The following is an 18,941-nucleotide window of genomic DNA, read 5'->3' on the forward strand; positions in this document are numbered from 1 at the left end:
GAGTGGGGGAGGGGCAGAGAGAGAGGGAGACACAGAATCCGAAGCAGGCTCCAGGATCTGAGCACAGAGCCTGACATGGGGCTTGAACTCACAAACTGTGAGATCATAACCTGAGCCGAGGTCGGACGCTCAACCGACTGAGCCACCCAGGCGCCCCGAAATACAGTATTTCTTATGATTGTAAAATAAAAAAATGCTTTTGGAAAGAAGTTGAAAACTATAAGGAAGCAACAAGAAAAAAAAAAAATTTACCTATAATCCTCCCAGTCCGGGATAGTCACTGATAAAATTTTGGTATATAGTCTTCTAGTTTTCTCTCTCTCTTACAATATTCTGCATTATGGCTTTCTTTTTTCTGACCTCAACCATGCTTTGAAAACATGACTTTTCAGTTATGTAATATTCTGCAGAATTTTTATTTATTCCAACCATTCCTCTCTTTATAAAGCTATTTGGAGTCATTCAAATTGTTGCCATTCTTCCTGATAAAATTAAGGCTCTGATGCATTTTTTTTGGTTTTGTCCATTAACCTTTGGGTGCATGTCTGATAATTCCCTCAGACGGATTCCCAGAAGTGGAATTACAAGGTCAACGAACATGATGTGTGCGTGCTGTCGAGGAGCGTGGCCAAATTGCCCTTTAGAAAGACTGAGCGGTCTACACTGCCTTGGGGAGCGGGGATATTTCTCAACCCTGTGTCTGAGTCTTCCTAGACTTTAAACAGGAATTGATTTTACAATTGACACTTGGGGCCTGCCACCATCCCTCCAAGAGGAAGGATGAGTAGAGGGAGATCACTTTCCCATTCTGCCCCACTGGCTCGGACCCATCACCGCCACCGGGTCCAACCTAAAATGTGATGAATCCAAAAAACACGTGAGTATGTAGGTGTGAAAGAGGACCATCAAAGGAAAGTGGAAAGGGTCCGACCAGGACTCCGCTGAAACCTCATCTTGCCCCTCACCCTTTCCACTGATGGCCGTGTACTTCTAGAAAAACCAAAAATACGATTTTTGTCCTTGTGTTCACACTTCCTATCAGAAATTGTCTTTATTTTTATTTTTTAAATATTTATTTATTTATTTATTTTGAGAGAGAGAGAGAGAGAGAGAATGAGCAGGGAAGAGACAGAGAGAGAAAGGGAGAGTGAGGGAATCCCAAGCAGGCTCCGCGTTATCAGCACAAAACCTGGCACGGGGCTCGAACTCACAAACTGTGAGATCATGACCTGAGCCGAAATCAAGACTCAGACGCTTAAATGACTGAGCCACCAGGCGCCCCTAGTAATTGTTTTTAAATTTTATTTATTTATTTATTTATTTATTTATTTATTTATTTATTTTTAAAAGATTTATTTACTTTTGACAGAGAGAGAGAGAGACAGAGACAGAGACAGAGACAGAGACAGAGACAGAGAGAGCAAGCCGGGGAGGGGCAGAGAGAGAAGGAAACAAAGGATCTGAAGTGGGCTTTGTGCTGACAGCAGATAGCCTGATGCGGGGCTTGAACTCACGAACCTGGAGATCATGACCTGAGCCAAAGTCGGAGGCTAAACAGACTGAGCCACCCAGGTGCCCCTAGAAATTGTTTTTAAATACAGAAGAGTGAAAGTGAACAAAATAACAGTCATTCACTTTCCCACCACCCAACATTAACCTCTGTTAGCATTTAGGCATATTTGCCCCGATCAGAAAAGTAGACAACCACTATATGAATATACATTCATTCATTCATTGTATACATTTATATACATTTTGCTATTTTAATTTAACATTTGAACATGACAGGGGCGCCTGGGTGGCTCAGTTGGTTGAGTGTCCAACTCTTGACCTTGGCTCAGGTCATGATCTCACAGTTCATGAGATCCAGCCCCACGTTGGGTTCTATGCCGATAATGTGGAGCCTGCTTAGGATTCTCTCTCTCTCCCTCTCTCTCTCTCTCTGCCCCTCCCCTGCTGACACGCTCTCAGTCTCTCTCAAAATAAAAATAAAAAAATAAACAAAACAAAACTCATCCATATAGATACTTGTGAGTGAATTCATCCCTCTTAATGTCATAGGATTAGCCATCCTACATGAATATTTTGTTGTTTTGTTTCCTTGTTCATGGATAGTTAGGACGTTTGCATTGTTTCTTCTATCGGCAACACTGTTGGAGCAAACCTCTCAAGATCACAAGGGAGATTTTCTCCAGTTAAATTCCTGGAAGTAGAGTTTCCAGACCAGATTGCTCTCCAGAGCAACTCGGATATTTACAACTCCTCCAGATGTGCGTAGGGATGCTGGTCTCCCTTCCCTCTCCCTAGGCAACATTTTGTCATTCTTATGGGGGAAAGTTGGTATCTTTTTGTTGTTTGTATTTCCAACTGATAGTAAGATCAGCATCCTTCCATGCTTCCTTTTTAGCCATTTGAATCTCCTCTTCTGGAAGAGATGGTCTGTTTAAAAACATTTTTTTTTTTTTAATTGGAGTATTGTTGACACACAATGTTACATTAGTTTTAGGTGTACAACCTTGTGATTCAGCATCTCTGCACGTTACGTTGTGTTCGTAAGCGTGGGCTCCGTCTGTCCCTATGTGGTGTTATTAGAATATCATTGACCGTATTCCCTATGCTGTGCCTTTCATTCCCATGACTTATTCATTCTGTAACTGGCGGCCTGTATCCCCCACCCCCTTCCCTCCAGCAGCCATCGGTTTGTTCTCTCTATTTATAGGTCTGGTTCTGCTTTTTGTTTGCTTATTTACTGGTTTTGTTTTTTAGATTGCAGATATGGGTGAAATCGTATGGTATTTGTCTTAGATTTATATCATTTAGGATAAATAGCCTCTAGGTCTATCCATGTTGTTGTAAATGGCAAGATCTCATCCTTTTCTTATAGCTGCACTAATATTCATATTCACCTATACAAATACACCACATCTTCTTTATCCACTTGTCTACCGATGGACGCATAGATTGCTTCCATATCTTGGCTATTGCAAATAATGCTGCAAGAAACATAGGGGTGCATGTATCTTTTTGAATCGGTGCTTTTGTTTCCTTTGGGTAAAACCCCAGTGGTGGAATTATTGGATCATATGGTATTTTCTGTTTTTAGTTTTTTGAGGAATCTCCATGCTGTTTTCCACAGTGGCTGCACCAATTTATGTTCCCACCAATGGTGCACGGAGGTTCCTTTTTCTCTACATCCTCACCAACACTTGTCATCTCTTATCTTTTTAATTTCAGCCATTCTCACAGGTGTAAGATGATATCTGGTGGTTTTGGTTTGCATTTACCTGGTTGGTATCCAAAATACATAAAGAACTTATACAACTCAACACCAAAAAATAATAATAATAATAATAATTCAAAATCCAATTAAATATGGGCAAAGGACCTGAATAGACATTTTTCCAAAGAAGACAGACAGGCAGCCAACAGACACATGAAAAGATGCTCAACATCTCTCATCATAAGAGACAGCCTTGTGAGACACTGAGAGACTCAATTTTTGCGTCCTTGCTTATAATATACATGGACCTGAGGTTTTCCTTAATTCTGCTGTTCTTGTACCTAGATTAGATTAGCCCATAGAATGCTTGGGTAGACTTCTCTGTCCTGTTCATATCCTGGTGCCATTTGCATAATATAGTTTGTTTTATATTTTGCATTTGTATGTGTGTGTATCACTCTAGTTGAACTATCTCAGCCTGGGCATTTTCAGAGTTGGAGCAGATCCGTCGCTTTTCAGTTTCATGGGTGATTATTGGTCTGTTCTCTTCCAGGGCCAAGTTTTGTCATTTGTATTTTTGTCAAAAATTCCCCCCTTTTATCTAGATTTCCAAATGTATTGGCATACATTTGTCCATAGTATACTCTTCTGCTTTCTAAAATGTTTATACTCTATCTGGTATGTCTCTTTTGCCATTTATAGCATTACATGTGTTATTTTTTATATAAATCTTTAAAAATTTTTAATGTTTATTGATTTGAGAGAGAGAGAGAGAGAGAATTCGAGCAGGGGAGGGGCAGAGAGAGAGGGAGACACAGAATCCGAAGCAGGTTCCAGGCTCTAAGCTGTCAGCACAGAGCCCTACACAGGGCTCGAACCCATGAACCGTAAGATCATGCATGACCTGAGCCGAAGTCAGATGCTTAACCGACTGAGCCAACCAGATACCCCTTTTTGTGGATAAATCCTACCAGAAGTTTGTCTATTTTATTAGTCTTTAATAGGACCAGTGTTTGATTTCTATAATCAATTTTCTTTTCTTTTTTGTTTTATTCATCTCTGCCTTTTGCTTTATTATAATTTCCTCCCCCCCCCCCCCCGTTTTCTCTGGGTTATTTAGTCGTTATTTACCTTTTGAATTCAACACTTAAATTTTTTCGTGTTTTATAGTAACTATTTAAAGCTATAAATCCCCCTGTAACTGTTGTTTTAATTGGATCTCACAAGTTTCATTATGTGAGGCTTCTTTTTGTCATTCATTTCTAAATATTTTGTAATTTCCATATTGGTTTTCTTTTTAATACATATGTATTTTTCAGTTTCCAAATGTGTGTTCTTTTTCTCTTAAGAATGTTTTAAAATCTTTCAACATACACCAAGGTATGAACACTACTATAACGATCACTTAGCTTAATGCTTATCAGGCTTAATTTTATTTTTCATAAGTAACAGATGCACATGATAAACAAAAATCTTGTCTTCGGGACCTTCTCAGAGGCAATTTCAGTAAGTAATTTAAGGTCTGTAAGTGGTATGGGTTTCTTTCTGGCTGCCTTTCTGTTGATTCTTCATTTTACTTCATTGTGGTTTGTGAATGTGGTCTATAGATTCTTTGGAATTTATTGAGGCTTCCTTTGCGGCCAGTATACAGTCAATTTCTGTAAATGTTCCAAGTATGTTTGAAAAGAACAGATGTGCTGATGTTTTGTGTTTTTTTTTTTTTTTTTTCTAAAATACAAACTTGATCTCATCACTTCCTCCCTGATAGCTTTTGTGGTCTTCAGCTAAAAGACGACCCTCTTAGCCTATGATTTGGCCCTAGGCTTCCTCTCCAGCCAGGTTACTTGGCCACCTGCCTTATGTACAAGGAATTTATGTCCATGTAGCTCCTGGACCTTTCAGGGCCAACTTTCAGAAGAAAACTTGAACTGGCAGAATGTTCTGTAGCAAACAGCCCAACATCTGGCGCATCGAGGGTCCCAACGGAGACTCACTGAGCTAGCTTCTGAGGGTGGAGTCACATTGAGGCAGGACAGTCACCTGCTGGTGGGTCACTCACTCATCTGGAACGCCAATCCTTACTACTTGCTTCTGGTGAAGCCAGTTCACCTCACTGGGACCTCTGGTTGCTGTATCCCTCCATGCTAATGTCTCAGCACTTTCTCTCCCTCCTATGTCTGCCTGCCCATACCATGGTGGGCGACTTCAAAGACCCTCCCACCGACACTCTCCAGTTGCTTTGACTTCTAGGGTCAGCTGTATTGGTTCAACCCAAACCCACCCCATGAGGAGTCTACACAGAGCTTCTGCTCTGGGGCCCCTGGTGGGGCGATGGGAGATTGAGGGGGATCGGGAGTGACTCTCCTCCCTACGTATTTATGATGGTTTCAACCTTAGCTGGGACCTCACTTTTGCATTCCCTTTGGCATGTGTTCCAAACCTTTGATTCCCCTCAAATCCCTGAGCATCTCCCAGCTCCTTTGTTTAGCAGAATGATAGCTTTGCTGCTTTGTGGAGAAAATAGAAAACATCAGGGGTGAACCTTTCTTTATCTAACCATTTTTACCTCCTCTCCTCCAGCTTCAGAAATGTCTCTTCTTCCTTTCTGGGGTCAAAGAAAAACCTTGACCATATGCCCTTGACCCCATCCATATGCCCTTGACCCCATCCTTTCCTGTCTCCCCTGTTTTTTATTCTATTGGTTATTCCCTCTACTCCTCTTCATGTTTCCCCTTCCCAAACCACGCTTTCTAGAAGTAGTCAGCACCCCCTTCTCCCCTTCTTCAGCTTCCATGCACTCACTTGTCTTGGAGGCCAATCCAGCTTCCTCCTGTTTCTATGGGCTCTTGTTGGCCATCACATTCTAAACGGGTGGCACATCCTTCTTCTTCTTCTTTTTTTAGTGTTTATTTATTTTGTGTGTGTGAGAAAGCGAGAGAATGAGCAAGGGAGGGGCAGAGAGGATCTGAAGTGGGCTCTCCACTGAATCAGAGAGCCCAATGGGGGCTTGAACTCACAAACCGTGAGACCATGACCTGAGTCAAAGTCAGATGCTTAACCAACAGAACCACCCAGGTGCTCCTATGTGGCACATCTTTCTTGATCTCTCCAGAGCACTGACAATTCAGACCACACCCTGCTACTCAATACCCCCTCCCACCTGTTTTCCTCTGATACCACTTGGCCTTGAATTCCTTTCTTCTCTTTCTACCTCCTTTCTTGGCTCTTTGATCCTGAAATGTCGGTGTTCCCAGTGTTTTCTATCCATGGGTCTCTGTTTTTATTCCTCTACCCACCCCCCCCTTCCCAGGAAAGCACACGTGTCATCACAAAGGGGCATAGTCTTCACCAAACTTCAAACAAGGGCTGCCATAGGGCAATGCCCACGGATTGCCCCCATTTTTCAAGAGCTGTCAGATACCCTAGGGTTTTATGTGAAATGTTTCAGCTTTAAATATTGGTAATGAATTCAAAATTTTATAAAACTATGCAGGGTAAACAAAACATAGATGGTCTCCATAGAGCTGTTCTCTTCTTTGAGTGCCCCGGAGGCATTTTATAAAGTATTTTATTAGTAAAGATAACTCACATCGAGGCCTTACTATGCATCAGATACTCTAAGTGGTTTGCACCTATGAACTCCTCTCTTCTCAACGATCCTGTATCAACAATGTGCTATTATTATCCCTGCTTTATAGATGAGCAAACTGGGATGGACAGCTTCAGTATTTTGTCCTGGGTCTTAGAGATACTGAGTTTAAGAACCAGAATTCAAATCCAGACAGTCCAGCTCTCCAGCTCAAGTTGTTTTTTTTTTTTTAAGTTTATTTATTTATTTTGGGGGGGGGTGGGTTGCAGAGAGAGAGGGAGAGAGAATCCAAGCAGGCTCCTCCGTGCTGTCATGGCAGAGCCAGATATGGATGGGGCTTGATCTCACAACCGTGAGGTCATGACCTGAGTGGCAATCAAGAGTCCGATGCTTAACGGACTGAGCCACCCAGCCGCCCCCCAAGCTCAAGCTCTTAACTAGTACACACTACAGCTTTCCTCACTCAGCAGACAGGGAAACTGAGGTCCAGAGAGGTTGAGAAATTGTCCAAGATCACAGGAGCGGTAACCGGTCAAGCAGGGATTTGAAGTTATCATCACAGAGATAGATGCTTCCACTCTGCTGTTCTGTAATCAGTTACCTGTTTCCCTGCTAGACTGCGTCCCCGGGAACTGGGAGGCAAGCGTTTGAAAAATGAGTGCCCTCGCCTGGCAGAGTCCACTCACTTCTCTTAATAACTTCATTTGCTTCTCCCAACAATCCCTAGTTAAGACAGTAGCACATTGAATCAGCTCTTCCAATGGGCGTGATTTCTTTCAAAACCTCATGAACACACTATTTCATGGGGACTATTATCATCCCCATTTAACAGAAGAAGAAACTGAGGCTCATTGCAGCTCAGTGACTTGCCCAAGATCTGGCAACTAGTAGGTGGCAGAGCCAGGATTTCAGTTCAAGCTATGTGACAACAGAGCCCTCATTGCTGACCCTGAGGCCGCAGTGTCGGTTGTACAGATGGGGACACTGAGGCCCCGGGGCAGCGTACTGGCTTGTGTCCGCGGAGCCATGACTTTTAGGGGGAGAATCCCGCTGCATGCCTCCCCTTCCGACTCCTAGGTCGTGGGGTGCCACTGTGGGGCTGCAGGGGGAGGGAGGCAACCAGGGGCCCAGCCGGGTAAAGCGCGGAGAGAGGCGCGAGAAGAGCCGAACTCTGCATCCAGGGGAGGGCCTCCGCGGCACCATGGCAACGGCGCGGCGGGAAAGCAGGAAGTGCGTCACCAGGGGAGGGACTAATAGGTGACATCCACCAATGGGAGCGCCGCGCCCGCGTTCGCCCCGCCCCGCAGGAGGAGCCGAGGCCGCCTTTCTGCCTGGGCCGCCGGTGTCTGGGGCTACGCCGGGGTACCGCGGTGGGTAATCGGGGCGCGGGGCCGCGAGGCTGCCAGGGATGGAAGAGGGCCGTGCAGAGAGGCGACGGAGGACGGAAGGTGGGGGTCAGGCCCCGGGGTCGGCCCGTGTCTGTACCGGAGTGTGGCGCTGGGGGCCCGGGGGCTTGGGGCTCCTCATTTCCTGATGAGGAAACTGAGGCCCAGAGAGGGGCAGGAAGGCAAAGTAGGCTGGAACCTAGGACCCCCGGCACACAGACATTGTTAAATCGTAGTACCAGGTGGACAAAGCGTTTTGCTCCTAATATTAGGTGAAAAAAAGCAAAATACAGAATTCTGTCCGAACTGAATACGTAAAATGTCGCCTTTGTGGACCACCTCAGTTATCTCGCCTCCCTCTGCCCTTGTCCTAGAAATCCTTACTTTGTGCAAGTCCACAGCCTCGTATTTTAAAGCCGGAGGCCATATGTGGTCAGAATCCCGAATTTCTCGGATTTTCGAAAGGAATATGATGCATATATTCGATGTTAGGTCATACCTTCAATTGGGGTCTGGGGCAGCCTCTTGTAATCAAATACACTAATATTTTCACAGCTAAATATGTGCGTATTTACATCAAAGGAGGTAAAGGACCGCCATACAGAGTCTCACCTTAGGTCAGGTTTTCAAACTTAAAAGATTTGGGTTTTAGGACGTCTTTTGATTTGAGAATTGTAGGTAGAGCGGTCCTGATTTAATTGTAGGCTCCTGTTTCTTGCTTACCTGGACAGTTCCTGAACTGTTTGTTTTGCCACCCTTATGCCCATCACCTGGGCCCTCCGTCTCTCTTAACTCATCTTTTTAACATTTATTTTGGCCGGTATGTAACATATTTACATCCTTTTTTAATCAAGATATATAACATATGTGGGACTTCGGCTCGGGTCATGATCTCACGGTTCGTGGGTTCAAGCCCCGCGTCGGGCTCTGTGCTGACAGCTCAGAGCCTGGAGCCTGCGTCTGATTCTGTGTCTCCCTCTCTCGGTCTGCCCCTCCTCTGCTCGCTCTCTGTTTCTCTCTGTCAAAAATAAATGTTAAAAAAAATGTTAAGACCTATAACATATCTATAAAAATGTTTGCAACTGTAAATTTAAAGAATAAAAATAAAATAAACACCCATATATCCAGCATCAGGTTAGGAAATCGAACAATTCCATATCCGTAATGCCCAGGTTGAATCCTTTCTTCCCGTCACTAAAGACGGAGGCGGTCGCCTCCCTGTATTGTGTTACCTAATCCCTTGTTTTTCTTTGTGGTTGTTACTATGCATCTGTAATGACTACCACGTATGTTTTGCTAGGTTTTATATTTTATAGAGGATCCTAATCTATATTTGTGTGACTTTATTTTTGCATGTAACATTACATATATGAGATATGTCCATGTTGACGTGAGTAGCCCCATTTCACTTTCATTGCTTCGTGGCTATTTTGAATTCCGTGGCCTGATTGTAAATGGAGGCGTTCTTCAACTGATTGTCATTTAGACGGTTGCCAGATTTTTGCTATCACATGGTGATATTTTTGCTATCACACATTTCCTGAGGCAGATGTGGAAAAGGTTCTGTAAGTTATATACCTAACCGTGGATTTCTGGGGCTACCCGGGTTTGCTATTAATATCGAATCGTCTGAAGTGGTTTATAAGAAGAGTTTACCCTTTACCAGCCTCAGCCATTCTGAAGACTTTTTGCCTACACCTGGGGATGAATAAGACATTAATCACCATGGCTTGAATACTCATTTGCCTGATGACCTTGAGATTGAGCATCTTTTAATGTATTTATTCATCATCTGTGCATCCTCTTTGAACATTTCTGTTGCTGATTTCTCGCTTACAGTTGTCTTCCCCTTACTGATATGTAGGGATTCTTTGTGTGTTCTGAGTATGAATCTTTTGTGGCTTCACTGTGTGTCAGATACTTTCCAGTGTGTAGCTTTTCTTCTCTCTTTCTCTCCCATCCTCTACTGTTTTTGGTGAACAGAGGTTTTTAATTTTAATGAAGTAGAATTTATCGGTATATTCCTCTATGGTTTATGCTTTCTGTATCTTTTTAAGAAATTCTTCCCTGCCTTTGGCTCATAAAAGATGTTCTCCGGGGTGCCTGGGTGGCTCAGTCAGTTGAGCGTGCGACTCTTGATTTCAGCTCAGGTCATGATCTCAAGATTCATGGGATTGAGCCCCATGTCGATCCTGCAGAGCCTGCTTGGGATTTCCTCCCTCTCTCTCTCTGCCTCTCCCCTGCTCTCTCTCTCAAAATAAATAATTAAACATTAAAAAATAAAATCTTGAAAAAAGAAAGATGTTCCCCTATATTGTTGTCCAAAAGTTTTATGGTGTTTCCTTACCTACGCTCTTCACCCTCCAAAAGACTTTTATGCATAGTCTGAGGTGAGGGTTGGGCTGTCTGTTTTTTCACATAAGGGTGATCTGTTGCCCTGGCACCTTTTATTGAAAAGCTTGCTTTGCTCTGGAGTTCCATTTCTGCAGCGTATCAGGTATTCATATCTGTGCGTTTCTGTGTCTGAGTTGTCTGTTCTGGCCCACTGGTCTTCTCTGGTCCATGTCTGTACCATTGTCACACATTGTTCCTTACTCGAGCTTCAGAATAAACTGCTAACTGGTGGAACAAGTCCTCCTGCCTTTATCTTCTCCCAGAATGGCGTTGCTGTTTCGCCTTTATTTTTCCATGTAAATTTTGGAATGATCTCATCAAATCACTCACAGACACAAGAAGCCTATTGGGATGTTGATTGGAATCGCACCGATTCCGTTGCATTGGCTCAGTTTGGATTTGAAAGTGGTTGCTTTCAACATTCCATCCTTAAGTATGATGGTCACTGTAGGGTTTTGTCGATATCTTTAGCAGATAAAGGAAGTTTTCTTCAATTCCAAGTTTGTTAAGAGTTTTTAGTACCAGTGACTGTTGAATTTTATCAATCGTATTTTCTGAATCTATTAAGGTGATAGGCTTTTTCATCTGTATGCTGTTAATGTGGTGGCTCACACTGATTGATTTTTTTCCAGCTTTATTAAGACATTATTGACATAGAACGTTTGACTGATTTTTAAATGTTAAACTGCTGCCCGGATAAATCCAACTTGGTTACCGTATATTATCCTCTTTACGTTGCTAGTTCAGATTAACGTTTTGCTTAGGACCATTGCAGCTATGTTCCTGAAAGATACATTTTCCTTTCTTTTGAAGTCTCTGTTAGATTTTAATGCCCAACATATGTCAACCTTATCAGATGATTTGGGGAGGGTTTGCTCTTTTTTGGGCTCTGAGATAGTTTTGTGACATCTGAAATCACTTCTAGAATGTTTGATAGGACTTCTTGATAAATCTTTCCGGATCTGAAGTTTTCTTTGTTGGGGGATAGATTTCCCACAGTGTGTCTTCAATGGTTATAAAACCTGTTAGGTTTTCAGATCATTCTTTAGTTGGTTTTGAATGGATTTCCCATAACTTTGCCTATTTAAAACTCATGATTATTAGAAGTTGTTTATGTCTCTGCAATTAGTGTTCCTTTTTCATTCCAAATATTGTTTATTTGTTAGTCTTCTCTCGGAAGATCTTGTCAGAGGTTGGTCGCTTTTATTGTGTTTTTTTTTTTTCTTAAATTTTTAAAAATGTTTATTTATTTTTGAGAGAGAGAGAGATCGATTGTGAGCTGGGGAGGGGCAGAGAGAGAGAGGGACCCAGAATCTGAAGCAAGCTCCAAGCTCTGAGCTGTCAGCACAGAGCCCTATGTGGGGCTCGAACCCACAAACTGTGAGATCATGACCTGAATGGAAGTCAGAGGCTTAACCGACTGGGCCACCCGGGTGCTCCTATTATGTTTTTTTTTTCAAAGACTAATTTTCGTTTTGTTGATCTCAGGTATATGCTAATTTCATTAAATTCTGCTCTTTATTATTTAAGTTTCTTGAAATTCATGAAGAGGACTCCGGAAGAAAAGGGTTGAGGAGGGGGAAGGAGGGGTCCAATTTAGGATCTGTTGAGGCTGCATTTCCGGTGAACTGTCCTCAAGGAAGTTTCGCAGGCAGGCAGGCAGAGAAACCGGCCATGAGCTGGCGTGTCTTCCTCCGAGGTCCAGCCGATGTGCTGCTTGGAAAGAAGAGCGAGCGACAGCCCGCCTTCCTGTGTGTCTCCTAGTCCTGTCTCCTTTAACCTCATCTTCTGCCTTAAAGAGAGCTTTTTATTATCCCCATCTTATGGACGAGAAGACTGAGGCTTAGGGAGATGAAGCTTGTTAGCTAGAAATGTTTTCGTGCCGTATTTGCCCAAGGTAACAGCCAGTTTCTTGTCTGGTCATGGCATCGCCTGGAGTGTGTATTAAAACCTCAGAATTCCAGCCCCTCTGCGGCCTGAACCTCCAGCGAAGGGGCCTGGGAATCTGTATTTTTCACGCACAGATTAGATGATTTTTTTTTTTAATTTTTTTTTTTTTCAACGTTTATTTATTTTTGGGACAGAGAGAGACAGAGCATGAACGGGGGAGGGGCAGAGAGAGAGGGAGACACAGAATCGGAAACAGGCTCCAGGCTCTGAGCCATCAGCCCAGAGCCCGACGCGGGGCTCGAACTCACGGACCGCGAGATCGTGACCTGGCTGAAGTCGGACGCTCAACCGACTGCGCCACCCAGGCGCCCCGAGATTAGATGATTCTTAAGATGGAGCAGGTCTGGCAGACGCTGGTCTCGGCACCACGTGTCTATTTCTAAACCCACGCCCTTTGCCTCCGCACGGTGCCACCACTCCGTGGCAAGGGCAGGCTTTTTGATCAGGACTCATGTGATGCTTTTATCAGCTCTGATCTCTGTGGTTTGTGGAAAGACGATGTTTTAGTAGAGAGCAAGAGATTGAAAAAACACCCCACAGCGACAGTCGTTTCATTAGCGGTTTGGGAGAAGAGGAGGAAGCTAGCACTGGTTAAGCCAAGTCTGCTAGGAGTTCTTCAGGTAGCACACACCATTCTCGTTTTATCGTGAGAAAACGGGGCCTCGGCACACTTGGTCCCAGCGAGCCTCGTGAGTGGCCGAACCAGGCTTCAGAGCCAGAACTGCCCGGTAGTAAAGCTAGCCGACACGTAGGTAGCGCTCAGCCTGTCGCCAGGCTTTCACAGGTCCTACCCCTTGAACAGCGTAATTCTCCGGTGGACGTTCTAGCGGTGGGCTCACCTTATAGGTCACAAACCGGGCCACGCCCCCTTTCACACACTTGGGTGTGGAGCGGGGCTGCGTCCAGGCGTGCTGGCTGGCTCCAGACCCCCACTTCTTGCCGCCCCCCTTCCCCCCCCCCCCCCCCCCCCCCCGGACTAGTGTGCTTGCCCCTGACTTGCCTCCTTTCTGCTTCTGTGCTCTTGGGCGGGATGAACTGGGGTCTGCAAGCTGTCACAGAGGGGTAGTTGTGAACGCAAGGAAGCACAGACCCCAGAACTTGGTTTCGAGCGCTCAGAGGTGACTGGGTGTCCTTTGCTTCTTTTCTTAGCGCCTTCGTGCACGCAGGGCGGCGCGCGGAGAGCGGGCATCATGACCGACGTCCACCGGCGGTTCCTCCAGTTGCTGATGACTCATGGGGTGCTGGAGGAGCGGGGCGTGAGACGCCTGCAGAAGCACTGCTATCGGGTCCATGGCCGTGAGTACCGTCTCCCTGTCCCCAGGGTGCCCGGGACCGCGCCATCGGCGGCTGGTGACACGGGTGTGAGCCTCGCCACCCGTCAGGCAGCACGCCTCACCTGGGCGTGCAGGTCTCCTCGGGCTCGTGCCAGCCCGTTTCTCACCTCCTCTTTGACCTTTTTTTTTCTTTGTAAGCAAATCTGACATTTAGCCCGGTCGATGGGAACTTGAAGCGGCCTAGCTATGGTTCACAGCAGGGCCCCAGCATCTTCTCCAGCCTGCGTTTCTTCATGTCTCAAATGAAGACAATTAAGCATCCTGGACACCGTGGAGGGAGGGGGGTTCGGAGGGTTAAGAGACAAGATGCGTCCAGAGTTCCTGGCCAGGCCCGGGGAACGCACTCCCTTGGCCGTGGCGGGTGAGAGGGCCGCTCGGCACAGTGGGTGAGAGCACAGCCCTGGACTCAGCCAGACCCGGGGCAAGGGCCGCCCTGCCCTGTGCGGGGGGTGGGTGCTTGAAGCATCTCCTCAGTGGGCTGCTCAGAGGGGAGGGAAGGTAACACAGGCGAAGCACTCAGGCCGGGCCGGGCCGAGTTTTCAGTAATGGGAGGGAGCCGTAGAAACAGCAGAAAGGATGCCAGCATGTCAGTAAGATCCGCATTGGTAGCTCTCGTGGAGTTGAGCGTCAGTGTGGGGAGATCTTGTTGTGTGAAAGAGGAAGTGGATAAATTTCACTCGCTGCACGATGTCACTGCGTTAAGCTTTTTGTAAAACCAGGATTCTTGTTGTTCGTGAACACACACATCTGCACATAAAGATGTAAGAGTGCACCGGAAGGATATGTGACAGACACACTTGTGAGGTGCTTGCCTTTGGGGAGACAACAGAAGACACCTTGGTCTTTATCCTCTTTTGGTCTTTCATTAAAGAAAAAAGAAAGAGTCGAAGCAAACAGGGTATTAGTAGTGTGGCCTAATAACAAGCGTCACTTCTGATGAACGGGAGTACAGGTGTTTGTTTATATTCTTTGTTTTTGTCTTTCTGTCTGTGTGTTTAGTTTTCAAGAGAAGAGCAGAAACTGCATAGAGGGAAGCCAGCCAAGAGGGGTGAGGAAAGGTGTGCGTGGGGCGCCAGGGTTACGGGTGAAGGCACACGAGAAGAGGGGCCGCATTTAGGGACCAGCGCCCGGGGCATAGCAGAAGAAGCCAGATCGAGAGAGGTGAAGGGTGGATGGGAGCAGGAAGGGCGAGACAGAGGGCATAGAGACAGGCGCTTTTCCGTGACGAGTGGGAGGGAGAGCAGAAGGTGCGTAGCTTTGGGGGGACTGGCCCCTCGAGGCATCCCGTGCGAAATTCTGGGCCTGCTGGTCCACGCTGACAAATGAAATGCTTGCAGGCGTCCTACGGTGAGGAAACTTGTGTAACTTTGTGTGATCCCATGTATCCAAACTTCGTTGACCTGCGCCTGACATCCTTTGGGAGACCCCAGGCAGGAAAGCACGATGTGTGGGAACAACATATGTTCTTTTGGCGTGTAGGTTTACACATCAGGAACAACCTGTCGTATAGACACCACGGTAGTGGGGTTTCTTTTGTACTTAGTTCCGGGGACAGGGTGGATGTCTGGAAGGACTTGAAGCAGGGAAAGCACATCATTAGTGCTGTGCTGGAAGACTCTCCTTCTGGTGAAGGCATACCCGCTCTACTTGGCCGGCGCTGGGGTGAATAGAGGGCTTTGGTGAGGGCCTCCTTTATGGAAAAGGAACATTACATCTGCCAAGCTAGCTGTCCTTGCTCTGAAAAAACACAAGAGGATTTTAACCACCCACCCCTTGGTATGCTCCAGTGAAGGGCATAAGAATGTTTTTCTTAGTTTTTTGACTACATGGCAGTTCATTTCTGTTCGTCTTCAGTTTCTCATGTAAGTCCTAAATGTGGGCTTTAATGCTAATGGGGAAGTTTCGTAGCTCACTGCAAGGAGCCACATGCTGCCTTAGTACTAAGAATGAAAGTGTTTTTGCCTTTGTTTGACCTTTAAAGCTGTTATGACCTAATTTAGGAAAGTCCTGTACAATATATCTAGGAATTAATTTATTCTTCATGTTTTATGTGCCCTATCTGTGCATCATGATAAAGTGACGGCTGGGTCATCAGGATAGAACTGTAGTTCATTTTCCCCTAGCCTTCATTTAAAAAAAAAAAAAAAAGAAAAGAAAAAAAAGCTTTTTCTCAAGGAGTGTTATTTTAGAGATTTTAAAGCAAGGAACGTTAGAAAGAAATTATTCAAATTAAGTAAATACTTACAAGACCCACCATTATTATCTGTCTTTTGAAGAGATGCCCAGGAAAGTCCCCTTTTACCAACTGGAAAAACACTTAGCTTCTAAGATAATTATGAAACAGAAGGGTATTTGAGTCTGTGAGTTATTGTGATTACAGTTTCCCATGGATTTTCATCCAGCTTATCAAAAATACTTCCTATTCTGGGCTCTGGTTTGGGCTGTCTTCTTCCCGTTACTAGTGGGAGAAATAAATTCCCCAGTTCTCTTGGCTAGCGAGAGTTCAGATTTCGTTCTGGCGTGCTGGCTTTGTAAAGCCTCGTGTCTGGACTCTCCGAGTGGCACCGGGGACCCGCGTGCGCGAAGAGGGCACCTTGGGTTGCGAGCCAGAGCTTGTGTATGTGCATGAGGTCACGCAGCACTGCCCGCCGTGGCCTCCTGTGGGCCAGGGCCCCGTGCTAGGGACTGGTGACGTAGACACACAGCTTTTGCTTTTGCCTTTGCCTTGGGTTTCGTGAGTCATGCAGACCAGACTCGTGATTCCAGGATAAGCCTCCCTTGACGGAAGTAGGGACAGGAAGCCTAGGGAGTGATGGTTAAGAAGACTTGTATTTGAGGATTTCCACTTTTGACCAAGATAGAGTAACAGGGACCGATTTACTTTCCTGTCTGAAACAATTAAAAGACGGACAAAATATCTGAAACCCTAGACTTTGGTCAGCGAAGCACAGTGATACCTTAAGAGACGGGCAGTGAAGGTTTTTCTCCCCTCCTGACACCAAATATGTGTTGTCTTTTCCAGCACCTCCTCTCCAGTTCTCTGGACACCAACTGGATGTTGGTCAGCTCGGTTCTGACACTGTTTACCGGGAGTTGGGGCCAGATCTCACGGTTACAGGGTTTCGCCCCACAAGGCTGCCCCCATTTCGGACGCCAGTCTCAAGTCTGGGCCACCTATACTTCTGACTGACCGGCTAGCAAGCGGGGAGTCCCATGACCCCTTCCTCAGGTTCAGTAATTTGCTCGAATGGCTCACAGAACTCAGGAAAACACTTGACTTACATTTGCTGGCCTATTATAAAGGATATAGCTCAGGAACAGCCAAATGGGAGAGATGCCTAGGGCAGGGTGGCCTAGGGGGGTGGGAGGGGGGCACGGAATTTCCACGCCCTTTCTGGGTGCTCTCTCCCGGCACCTTGATGTGGATCTCCAAATGCCATCATTTGAGGGTTTTCATGGAGATTTCGTTACAGATGCGTGGTCGATGATGAACTGGCCATCAGTGATTAGCTCCCTATCTAGTCCCTCTGTCCTTCCCCGAGATGGGGATGAGGCTGAAAGTTCCAGGCTTCCAATCAAGGCTTGATCTTTCTGGCAGCCAACTCCCATCCTGAAGTTCTTTAGGGACCTGCCAAGAGTCTCCTCATTAGAACAAAACACTTGTGTTACCCTGATCGCTCAGGAAATTCCAAGGGTTTTAGTTCTGTGCCAGGAACCAGGGATGACAACCAAGTATCTTTTTTATGCCACAGGCAAGAAGGGAATGAGCACTACAGTTGCCTCGGCTCACTTCCCTGAGCCCGTTTTCAGGCCGCGGGGCGGGGGGGGGGGGGGGGGGGGCGGAGAACCTGAGCAGAACTAAACAGACTGGCTGAGCTGAGGGGATGGGGATGGGGGCTCAGGGAAACCAAAGCGCTGGCAGGTCAGAGCGGCAGAGGGGGTGCGCAGAGAGAGCTGGAGGTGGGGGCTGTCAGCTGAGGGCTGAGCTACCCGGTGAGCAGCCTGAGGCTGGGCAGAGATGTGGTGGGAAGGATAAAGAGAGGGGTGGGGGGCGGGGGGAGCAGAATCAGTCAGTTGAGCGGCTGACTCTTGGATTGGTTTTGGCTCAGGTCGTGATCTCACTTTTCTAGAATTCGAGGCCCACGTCAGGCTCTGTGCTGACGGCTCTGTGCTGTGGAGCCTGCTTGGGGTTCTCTATCTCCCTCTGTCTCTGCTCCTCTCTCTCTCTCACTCTCTCAAAATAAATAAATAAATAAATAAATACATAAATACATAAATACATAAATACATAAATAAATAAATAAATAAAGACTAAGAGTGAAATAGTGCCTGGTGTCCACAGGGCTGGGAATCATGCCCACTCCAGGCACAGCGGCTTCCCTGGTGAGTTCTGCAAAGTGTTTAAGGAAGAGGTGCTACCAGTTCCACCCACGCTCCTCCAGAAAGTTGAAGACAAGGGAACGCTTCCCAGCTCGCTTTCTGAGGCCTGAATTATCCTGATACCAGAACTAGGCAATGACATTGCGAGGAGAGAAATCCAAAGGCCAAGGTCCTTCATGAATATAAATGCTAAAATTTTAAGCACACAGTTTTAGCAAATCTAATCCAGCAATATATAGAAAAGATGATACAATATGACCAAGGTGGGGTTTAGCCCAAGAATGCAGGGTGGGTTTAATATTTGAAAACCAGCCCATGTAGTTTGCCATATTAACAGACTAAAAAAGAAAAAGCATGTGATCCTGTCAGTAGTGCAGAAGACATATTTGACAAAATCTGATATCTATGTTGGCATGATGCCCCAAAGGTTTCTTACAGGAAACTACAGGGGAGAAGCAGATTTACAGGACAGGCTTAGAGCAGGAGAGAGGATTCAACAACTCTGCAGAGTTTATTTTTTTTTAATTTTTTTTTTTTTTTCAACGTTTATTTATTTTGGGGACAGAGAGAGACAGAGCATGAACGGGGGAGGGGCAGAGAGAGAGGGAGACACAGAATCGGAAACAGGCTCCAGGCTCTGAGCCATCAGCCCAGAGCCCGACGCGGGGCTCGAACTCACGGACCACGAG

The 18,941-nt window shown here is 45.9% G+C and overlaps 1 protein-coding gene across 4 annotated transcripts in view; it reads left to right on the forward strand.

Annotated features, from left to right (window-relative positions):
- Nucleotides 1-8,079: 8,079 nt before the first annotated feature.
- NSMCE1 (NSE1 component of SMC5/6 complex) overlaps nt 8,080-18,941 on the forward strand; it is a 31,629-nt gene continuing 20,767 nt past the window's right edge. For 2 of the 4 annotated variants that reach the window (XM_086692640.1, XM_086692642.1), the window contains exons 1-2: nt 8,080-8,179; nt 13,688-13,834. In XM_086692640.1, the coding sequence (XP_086548766.1) occupies nt 8,080-8,179; nt 13,688-13,834 (247 nt within the window). Of the gene's footprint in view, nt 8,258-13,687; nt 13,835-18,941 lie in introns of all 4 variants that reach the window. The other 2 variants (XM_086692641.1, XM_086692643.1) reach the window with 2 other exon arrangements.

Source organism: Puma concolor, chromosome E3 (genome assembly GCF_028749965.1).
Source record: "Puma concolor isolate L17-30 chromosome E3, mPumCon1.1.hap2, whole genome shotgun sequence".
Taxonomy (NCBI): Eukaryota; Metazoa; Chordata; class Mammalia; order Carnivora; family Felidae; genus Puma; species Puma concolor.